At 45.1% G+C, this 11,105-nt stretch overlaps 1 protein-coding gene across 1 annotated transcript; it reads left to right on the top strand.

The window, feature by feature from the left end:
* Positions 1-1,885: 1,885 nt before the first annotated feature.
* Positions 1,886-5,140, top strand: LOC117357093. Its single transcript, XM_033937332.1, has one exon. The coding sequence runs from the start codon at positions 1,886-1,888 to the stop codon at positions 4,034-4,036; it is 2,151 nt and encodes a 716-aa protein (XP_033793223.1). The 3' UTR covers positions 4,037-5,140.
* The last annotated feature ends 5,965 nt before the right edge of the window (positions 5,141-11,105 follow it).

Genomic DNA, 11,105 nt, shown 5'->3' with positions numbered 1-11,105 from the left:
GCACAGGCTGTGTTTAAACCTAAGGCAGAACACAGCCTGATGGAAATTGGTAAGGGCTCTTTAAAACCTCCATTTTGTGTCAAGCTGGCTAAGCAGGGGAAAAGGAAAACACAGCTGAAGGAAGTTCAGCCCAGGAGTAGGGCTGGGCGTGGTACAGCAGCTTGGCAGCATTTAGAGGGCTGGCTGACCAAGAGGAAGGGAGACAGAGGAGAAGCTCTCAGGTGGAAGGAGCCTCCAGGTCCCCCTGAGAGCAGGGACATTGAAATGCTGGACACAGAATCAGATGATACAATCCTGCTTAATCCTGAAGGAGAACCTATGGATTGCAACTCTTTACCAGAGGTGGGAATCTTGGAAGAAATGGAAATTAATTAATGTGGAATTGTTTTTTTTTCCCTAAGTTTTGTTGAATGATTCCATTTCTGTTGAACATAAGGATTTATCTGAAGTATGCTAACTAAGGGAATGTATGTTAGCCTAAGCTGTGTCTGCATGAGAAGTTTTTGTTTTTTTTTGCTTATCAAGAGTGCTGCTCTAGGAGGCACTGTAGCAAGTTCCTTTCAGGAACTGGGAATATCCTGTGAGCTGAAGACAGGATTTATACAATGCCAATTTATTGAATAAGACTCTGAGAGAGTCAAGGACTATTATGAGACTCTGCTACACCTGGGACATTGATAAAGAACTTTGGCACCGATATCCAGACCAGGCTGGCTACTAGGATATTTTGTTTGTACTATTTTTTTTGCCAAAGATCTTTTTGGAGTATATTTTCTTTTGATGCATTTTCCTGAGAATTGTGAATTGAACAATAAATTTGATTTTCATTCCTTAACTTACCTGTGTGAGGCCATTCTGATTAAACTCATAGGTTAAGTTCTGCACAACAGGGACTTCCTCCATTTTGGGGAAGCACGCTGGGGAGAATTTTTGTGAGCGTAGGCCGGTTACTGCAAGCCATAAGGGCCGGCCACGCTACACGTGGTATCAGAGTGGGAGACAGCACCCCCTGTTGTGGAAAATTTTTTTTTGGAAAAAAAAAAAAATAATAATTGTTTTTTTTGGACTTACTTTTGGAATTTGGTTGGAGCTGATTGTTGAGAAGCTGTGGACTTATGCTGGTGGACTAGTGACTTACAGACACCGGAAAACAAGCCGCAGGACAACCGGAAATCAGCTGCGCTGGGACCTTGGAAGCCGGTATTCCAGTTCTTTTAGAGAGCAGTCCAAGCTCAGAGAGGCTCGGAGTCGGACGCAAGACCCATCCTGGAGGAGCAGTGGTATCCAGACCAGAGTCGGAGTGTTCCCGAGTACCAGAGTGATACAGTGCGCAGACTCATCAGTACCGCGGGTGTTGGAGATGGAGCAGCAGCAGGTTTTGGCCTTGATCGCTGGAGAACGCCAGAAGCAGATCCAGGAGATGCAGGAGGTCTTCCAGACAAGCCAGGACCGCTGGAACCAGGCGCAGGACCGCGCACAGACACAGCACCAAGAACTCATGGCTGCAATGGGGGAGCAATCAAGACTGTTTGCACAGTTTCTTCAAGCCCCAAGGCAACCGATGATGGGTGCACCGCTATTAAATCCAGCACCCCAACAGCTGGTAGGAGCCAATCCTTTGGCTTGGATGCACTTACATAAAATTACACCCACTGATGAACCTGATGACTTTTTATCAGCCTTTGAAAGGACGGCCAATGCCGCTGGTTGGCCGCAGGAACAGTGGGCAGCACGATTGCTACCATGTTTGGCGGGCGAGACTTTGGCTGCCTTCCAAACCTTGAACCCTGATTTAGCCAACAACTACCAAAATGTTAAAGCACACATTTTAGACTACTTAGGCTACACACATGAGCATTATAGGCAGAAATTTAGATCAGCCATAATGGGTGACTATGAAAGACCTAAGGCCCTTGTCCAACGCCTAACTAAAATGGCTGAACGCTGGTTACAACCTTGCCTAGCTGACCCTAGGGCACTCTTTGCTGAAATTATTAAAGAGCAATGCCTAGAATCTATGCCCAAGGAGCTCAGAGGCTGGGTGCAAAAGCAAGGTTGTAAGAGCCTTATGCAAGTTTTGGAAGTGTCTGAGGCTTATTTGGATGCTAGGGGTTCTGCAGGGGAAGTTAGGGTAGTTCCTTCTTCCCGAGGTGAGGTAGGGAAAGAGTCTATACCTACCAATAGACACACCATTCCCCAAAAGCCATCCTTTAGGGAAATGAAAACTCCTGAGCCCGGGGGTCCCGCACGTAGGGAGGGTCCCAAATGTTTCCGCTGTGGTAAAGTAGGCCATATACAGCGGAACTGTAGGGTTAGAAGGGATTTTGTAATAGGCCGGGGAGGCTGTGATATAATCCCGGGAGAATACAGAGTACAAGTGGTCATTGCTGGACAGAAAGTAAGTGCTCTGGTAGACACGGGGGCCGAACAGTCGGTAGTGTCTCAATCCTTCTGGCACCAGCTGCTCAGAAAGGAACAAGATAAAAAGATTGATAAAAAGGTGCCCATAGTTTGCATACATGGGGTTATTAGGAAGTACCCATTACACCCTGTTGTAGTCGATTATGGGGGGGTAAGAAGACATCTATCCGTGGCTGTCTTAGACGCCTCTCCTTATCCGGTGATTCTAGGGAGGGATTGGCTTACCCAGACCCCAGTAAAGGACTTAGCAGGAGTGGGAAAACACGAACAAAATGATTCCCTTACAGGGGTAGCCAAGCAGGTGCTAGGTGCCCACATCCCAGAGGAAAGTGGTCAGTTTAGACGTCCCTCCTGGCGCAGGTCCCAGGGATGGGGGCCTCATCGGAAAAGATGGACCCCAGTAATTCGGTGGGTGCCTCTTTCTGATAATGCTCACGCCCCTACACAGGCTTATTCAAGGGCAGCGGGCTTTGATTTGTATGCTGCGGAGGAATTGATAATTCCCTCTAAGAGTAGAGCCCTGGTACATACAGACCTGCAGGTGTCTATGCCGCCCGGGTCCTATCTTAGGATAGCCCCACGATCAGGTTTGGCCCTAGAACATGCCATTGATGTAGCTGCAGGAGTAGTGGATCCTGATTTTCGGGGTAACCTAGGGGTTGTATTAGTCAACCAAGGGAACGCAGACTATAGCGTTAAGCCTGGCCAACGTATTGCCCAAATGATATGTGAGCGCATTTGGCACGCAAAGTTGGAACGTTGGACCCATCTCCGGGACACAAAGAGGGGTCAAAATGGGTTTGGCTCTACAGGGAACACAGAGGGGGCCGAGATTCAGGGCACTTCCCCGGAAGGAACCCAGAAGAGTGCTGACACTCAGGGAGAAAACCTAGGGGCTCTCAGGGAAGATATTAAGGAGCTGAAAGGGGATCTACAACAGATAAGCGCCCAACAAAGGGAGGAGTGGAAAAAAGAGCTGGAAGCAGCTCAGCACCAGTGGTCAATTTTGATGAAGAAACAGGAGGAAGGCCATGACACTCCTACCCAGGGGCCCCCTGAAGGTTGGTCTAAAAAACTCACAGGAGACATTTTAGACCAATGTCAGCAAGAGTCTAAGAAACTTCAGAGTTTAGTGACTCAGATGGATGACCAGGTACAGCAGGTTAAGATACAGCTTGCTAGTAATTTGTCCCAACAACAAAAGGTTGTCCAGAATATAAAAGACCTTGAAATAGTATGTAAAGCTTTGACTGACAAACAGCAGGAGTCTGAAAAGTGGTCAAAGCAAAATCACATCCCTAAAGAGCAGGTGGAACAACAAAAACAACAGGTTAGCCTGATACAGAACTCTTTAAAGGGATTGGAAAAGGGTATGGCAGACATTCAGGGTCAAGTTAATAAAATACGGGACGAAGAATTGGGTAGTATAGCTGAGGTTATGACTGCCTTAGCCCAACAAGTTACCGATATGGCAACTGAGGAAGAGGAGGAGGACAAGAGCTTAGAAGCCAAGTATGGCGGGCCGGTCTTGCGATGGCCCGATGACTTCAGGGACCCTGAACCACCACCAGTTCAGACAGGCAAGAAAGGCGGTAAGGCCCGTAATCGCTATTAGGCTTTCCCGTTTGCAGGAGAACCCGGAGGAAGTTAGACCATGCCCGGGTGGTCATGGTTTAAGGGGGAGGGTATGTCACAAGCCCGAGTCCAATGCCGGCCTTGTGCCAGGGAAGAGTCACAAAAATCACTCCCTGAAACTAGTCCGGGCTGACCATGTTATCCCTGATAAACAAGAGCAAGAACAGGAAGCACAGGCTGTGTTTAAACCTAAGGCAGAACACAGCCTGATGGAAATTGGTAAGGGCTCTTTAAAACCTCCATTTTGTGTCAAGCTGGCTAAGCAGGGGAAAAGGAAAACACAGCTGAAGGAAGTTCAGCCCAGGAGTAGGGCTGGGCGTGGTACAGCAGCTTGGCAGCATTTAGAGGGCTGGCTGACCAAGAGGAAGGGAGACAGAGGAGAAGCTCTCAGGTGGAAGGAGCCTCCAGGTCCCCCTGAGAGCAGGGACATTGAAATGCTGGACACAGAATCAGATGATACAATCCTGCTTAATCCTGAAGGAGAACCTATGGATTGCAACTCTTTACCAGAGGTGGGAATCTTGGAAGAAATGGAAATTAATTAATGTGGAATTGTTTTTTTTCCCTAAGTTTTGTTGAATGATTCCATTTCTGTTGAACATAAGGATTTATCTGAAGTATGCTAACTAAGGGAATGTATGTTAGCCTAAGCTGTGTCTGCATGAGAAGTTTTTGTTTTTTTTTGCTTATCAAGAGTGCTGCTCTAGGAGGCACTGTAGCAAGTTCCTTTCAGGAACTGGGAATATCCTGTGAGCTGAAGACAGGATTTATACAATGCCAATTTATTGAATAAGACTCTGAGAGAGTCAAGGACTATTATGAGACTCTGCTACACCTGGGACATTGATAAAGAACTTTGGCACCGATATCCAGACCAGGCTGGCTACTAGGATATTTTGTTTGTACTATTTTTTTTGCCAAAGATCTTTTTGGAGTATATTTTCTTTTGATGCATTTTCCTGAGAATTGTGAATTGAACAATAAATTTGATTTTCATTCCTTAACTTACCTGTGTGAGGCCATTCTGATTAAACTCATAGGTTAAGTTCTGCACAACAGGGACTTCCTCCATTTTGGGGAAGCACGCTGGGGAGAATTTTTGTGAGCGTAGGCCGGTTACTGCAAGCCATAAGGGCCGGCCACGCTACAATATACACATAAAAATATATTCAGAAACACTGATGAGGCTGGCAGCAGTGCTGACTGTATACAAGAGTCTGCTTTTTTAAAGTAGGTCCAGGTCCTGGATCGGTAGCATGGAATGTTGCTGCTACTCCTTGGGTTTTGGCCAGGTATTAGGGACCTGGATTGACTACCATGAGAACTGGTTACTGGACTTGATGGACCACTGGTCTGACCCAGTAAGGCTATTCTTATGTTCTGACACTTCTAGATTATATCTAACTGTGGCCATTTTTCAAGTAAAATAGTCACATTGTTTAAAAAGGGGGGCACAGTTATGGGCAGTGCAAAGGCAGCTAAAACTTGTTCAGTAGCACAATTCAGCTAGGGATCATATACATAATAGGTTCCCTTTTCTGAATCAGAACCCACTTTTTTAGTGAATGATTCAATAGCACCCCCCTTGGGTAAACTATATTGTACATACTATTTATTGAAAAACAAGGACAAATTTTTAAAATTATTTTATTAGAAGATAATAACAATATTGATGTATTGCTCACAGTATGATTTAAAAAATATGTTATTTTAAAAATGAATATAATATTATTAATGAGAGAGCTGAGCTTCATGTGATGAAATTAATTTTTCAATGTTTGATGCCATTTTTGTCATCGATAATCTTAAATTGCCGTGTTCCACTATTGGCAATCTGTTTCTTTTCTTTGTCTAGATTGGTGACTATGCTAAATCCTCTTTCAGCTAAATATGATGATGGGGATGCAACAAAAAACTTCTTTGCTGCAGCCCATAAGGCTGGATATAATATTGGAATTTGACTTTGTAGCCAAAATTCTTGAATGCACATCCCTATTCTTGAAATACACATCCCTATTAACCAGATCAAAAACAAGAAACACAGTATTAAATTTTCTATTTTCTCCCCAATTTTATATACAGCATCCTCCACTTTCAGTGTCTGTTCACCTCTCTCACTTTCCCCTTCCAACCAGCATCTGCTCCCCTCTCTCTCCCCTCCCCACTTCCATCCAGTGCCTGCTCCTTCCTCTCTCTCCACTTCCCTTCAGCGTCTGCTTCCCTCTCTCTCCCCTCCTCACTTCCCTTCAGCATCTGTTACTCTTCCCCCCTCTCCCTCCACTTCCCTTCAGCACCACTCTACCTCTTCCCCTCATCAGGCCACCTTACTTCCTTCCCCTCACCTTTGTGGGCACTCTTCATAGTTTTCTTTTTCTGAGATGTCCGGACGCAGCAATGTTCTCACCAAGTCCCAAGCGACTGCCCTAAAGCTTCTACTCTGATGCACTTCCTCTTTCCACCAGGGTGGCTTGTGTCAGAGGAGAAGCTTTGGGGCAGTCGCGCAGGACTTGGTGAGAACGTTGCTGCGTCCGGACACCTCAGAAAGTGTCAAAAAGTTGAAGCGTCAAAAGTTGAAGAATCAGCCGGAAGCCCGAAGTTATAATGCCGTTCTACTGATCCATGGTGAGACCTCATCTGGATTATTGTGTACAATTCTGGAGGCCACATTATCAAAAAGATGTACTGAGAGTTGAGTCGGTTCAGCAAATGGCCACTAGGATGGTCTCGGGACTCAAGGATCTCCCGTATGAAGAACAGCTGGGTAAATTGCAGCTATACTCACTCGAGGAGCGCAGAGAGAGGGGAGACATGATTGAGACGTTCAAATATGTCACGGGCTGTATTGAGGTGGAAGAAAATATCTTTTTTCTTAAAGAACCTATGGCAACAAGAGGGCATCCATTGAAAATCAGGGGTGGGAGATTTCATTGCGACACCAGGAAGTATTTCTTCACCGAAAGAGTCATTGATCATTGGAATGATCTTCCACTGCAGGTAGTTGAGGCCAGCAGCGTGCTAGATTTTAAGAAAAAATGGGATAAGCATGTGGGATCACTTCAAGGAAGAAATTAGTGGGGTGGGTCATTAGAGTGGGCAGACTTGTTGGGCCGTGGCCCTTTTCTGCTGTCATTTTCTATGTTTCTAAAACATAGATGACAGTGCTGCCATCAGTGGCCATTGGATTTGCCAATTGTTCAAGGGGGTGGCAGCTGGTCCTCAACACCCCATCAATATGACTTGGACACAAAATGCCCCCCTTAGACTTCTCAGCACCCACCGGAGGGTGGTAGCGCCCCCATTGGGAACCACTGATATACATTATAGGGGCAAATGTTTTCACAGGTAAACATAATTTGCCTGCTGTACACCGCCTTGAGTAAATCTCTTCATAAAGATGGTTAATAAATTCTAATAAATGAATAAATATTTTACCCAAAGAAGAAGCCTTTTATAAAATTGAACGGTCATATACAGTACATGTGTAAATAATATACAAGCTAAAATATGTAGAGAACACATGGATATTCATGGGCATGTAGTATGGGTCAAGGTGCAATGTTCTATGGGGAAAATGCTACACAGTGTGCAAAAATGACAGGTACCAATTAAGCACCTAATCAGCATATTATCTACTTAGAAACACTGCCATTTCACTCATATGATTGTTAGGGTTAACTGCTGCATTCAGGTGTTCACTTTTACACCTGCTATAGAGCAGACGTGAGTGGTAGTGCCTAAACCACTATATTCTTAATAGATGTCCAACTGACTCTCCCTATGCACACACTGAATCTCTTCCTGTGCATGCTATAGGCTCCAAGGGCTGGATTCTGTATAGGACGCCCAGTCTCAGAAACTCCTAAGCGGGTTACCGCTGAGCTGATCGCGGCAAGGGAATTCCCCTGCCGTGATCAGTTTAGCAGCAGGGAAACCCACCCCCTTCATGAAGACTACCGGCAGGAGGGATGCCCAGTCTCTCCTGCCAGAACCTCCAAAGCCGCTCCCTACCTACAAATATCTGCAGAACCCCCCCTCCCGAGACATCCTCCAGCAGGAGGGATGCCCAGTCCCTCTTGCTGGAACCCCCTCAATACATCAACCCCCCCAACCCTCGAGACATCTCCCAGCAGGAGGGATTCCCAGTCCCTCCTGCCAGAACACCCCACTCCCCCACAACATCGAACCCCCATCCTCCCGAGACATCCCATGGCAGGAGGGATGCCCAGTCCCTCCTGTCGGAACCCCCCCCCCCTTGAGACTCTGGCACCCCGCCCTCCCAAACCCTACTCGGATGCCCCCAAGTACCTTATTGAGTTGGTCGGTCGGAGGGATGCTTATTCTCTCCTGCTGGCAGGCCTGCCTCCACTGAATGGTGGGCCTTCCCCTTCTCGGTGCATTGTGTAATGCACTGGGGATGGGCCTAAAGATCTTATTAGCCTAGGCACTTAAGGGCCTTAGGCACCTGGGCCAACCGAAATCTTAGGCCTCTCTCGCAGTGCATCCTGGGATGCACTGGGAGTGGCCTAACATTCAGATTGTTCAGATCCCTTAGGCTGGTAGGACAGTTAAGGAAATGTGCTGATAGAGGAACTTTCAGAAAATTCTTAAAAACAGAATTGTTCGTAACTGCTATTTTATAGGGTCAGACTCACCTGGATCGAAGATTTATTGTGAATTTAAATCCTGATGCTTGTTTGTATTTTTGTATTGTTTTAAGCATTATGTATGCTTGATCTTATGTACACCGCTTAGAGCTAGATGGTATAGAAATTTTAAAATTAAATAAATAAATTTTTGTCACCTTTCTATGTACCTTTTTCTAATTCCACTATATTGTGCACACAAATGTATGACTGCAATTTTCTGAATTAAATATTATTAGCAAAGTCTGGATTTCATTTCATGGTTGAAGAGCTTTAACCTCAGTTGTACAAAACTCTAGTGCTGACTTTTTCTGTCTTCAATTTCAACTTCTGTTTGAAGTCATTTTAATTTCCTCTATTTGATTGTTCTCCATTTGATGCCACTGTCCTGCTTACATCTCTGTAGGTTACCTAAATTCTCCATCAGCTCTACTGTAATTCTTCTCATCCCTTTCATTCACTCTCTCATATTTATTGTAAACATTTGGTTAGATTTTTCATGTTGACTGTAAAGTATTTGGGACACAGACATTTACAGAAAGAATCATTATATAAAACAGTATTGCCCTCCACAGTTGGAACTGTTTCTTCTGCTGTTGGCATGCATAACTTGTAGAGCAAGATGAACAGAAAGGATACTTGATTACAATTGTGGTACATCTTCAAACATGTGAAACTAGAAGTGAGTAGGAGTGGCTTATTTGGTTGATCCAGCTGCTATTGGATGCAGTTCAGTCTGTTATTTACATGTCTTTACTGATACACCATAACTGTTCTCCTACATCAGTCACTGTGCTACATCAATGTTGGCATATTATAGACCTAAAAGATTATTTGTATACCTTATACAAGTAGCATAAGGTGAGGGAGTTAATGGCAGGAGGAAAGAATTTTGATGTGATGGGTCAGAAGAGGCAGAAAGGAACTGTAAGACGAAGATACGGAGTTAGATTGGTTTACATCATTCTTATCAGATCGTTCATTTCATGTTGAGCAAGCTGAAGATAGTTCCTCTACTCATATACTGAATTGTGGTGTCCCACAAGGATCAGTACTTTCCCCTCTGTTGTTCAATTTATTTCTTAGTCATATGGCATTACTTATTCAATCTTGCAAAGTAAGATTATATTCTTATGCTGACGATATATTGTTGGTTTATTATACCGCCAACTTCATTGGATATTTCCTGTCTACAGACCTGTCTATCAAATATATTACTGGCTGCCAGATCATATGGCCCTTATGTTTAAATGATTTTTATTATTCCAGCAGTAAAAAGCAAATACAAACAGTAGTACCATTCAGGAAATAACATTTTCAACAATATAATCAGTTCCCCTCCCATCCCCCCCCCCCCTCCCCAAGAATCCATGGCCAGTCCAACAGCTGAGAGTGGGAATAAAATCTTAAAGATTCAAAAGTCTACTGCGAGCACACGGTGTGAGGTCCTGCCAGAAGTGCTCCCACACCTGACAAAATTTGCGACCCAGGCCAAGAGTCAAGTCTCCCACCATGCGTCTCTCCAGTGTTGCGTGCACTATCATTAGGGATCTCCATTGTGCATATGACGGGGGATCACGGGAGAGCCAGTTGGTGAGGATGGCTTTTTTTCCCATCAAAAGGGCTCTGGAGATAAATGCTGACATTCCCCTGGGTTTGGGCGAGGCTATATTATAAAATACAAATAACGCCCTCGGTTGCGGAAGCCATCGCCTTCCCCAAAGCGATGTGGTATATAGGCCAAGATGTCTCCAAAACTGTTGGATTGCGGGGCAGGCCCAAAACATGTGACTCAAAGATGCGTGAGCCTGATTGCATTTCGGGCAAGAATGCGACACAGTAATCCCCATCCGGGCTGCACGTTTCGGTGGAATGTAAAGTCTGAGAACAATTTTCAATTGCATTTCCCAGTGAGTAATATTGGGTGACACCTTCTGAATGTTCTTCAGGATCCGTTGTAACTGTTGAGCAGTCAACTGGCAGTGCAAGTCCTCAGCCCATGCTGTTGCTAATATATCCAGATTCGTACTTGGTTGGCAATCCGGGATCCCCACAATATGAAATCGTAGAGGAATCCTCTGTTGGGCTGAAAGGCTGAAGAGTTCCGAAAGCGCCTCCCTGCAGACTTCAGTAAGGGCAGCCATTGGGAGGGACTGAACATAGTGACGGATCTGGTAATAGGCGAAGAGATCATTAGCCTGTAGGTCAAAAGTTTGTTGCAGCTCGGCAAATGTGACCAGGCTCCCCTCCTCCGAAAACAGGTGAAAAAGATATTGTAGACCTTGTGCTTGCCACCTAAGAAAGGTGGCATTTTGCATGCCCGGCTGTAAAGCTCCATTGCCCAGTATAGGCAAATATAAAGACACCCTAGAAGACAATTTGGCTGTTTTACAGACCCATCTCCAT

This window comes from Geotrypetes seraphini, chromosome 3, assembly GCF_902459505.1.
Source record: "Geotrypetes seraphini chromosome 3, aGeoSer1.1, whole genome shotgun sequence".
NCBI classification, from domain to species: Eukaryota; Metazoa; Chordata; class Amphibia; order Gymnophiona; family Dermophiidae; genus Geotrypetes; species Geotrypetes seraphini.
Note: the sequence above shows the minus strand (reverse complement) of the source record. Positions and strands in the feature narration are given on the sequence as shown.

What these genes read in the sequence shown, in the direction of transcription:
- LOC117357093 (XM_033937332.1), top strand. Translation starts at nt 1,886, where the DNA reads ATGGGTGACTATGAAAGACCTAAGGCCCTTGTCCAACGCCTAACTAAA.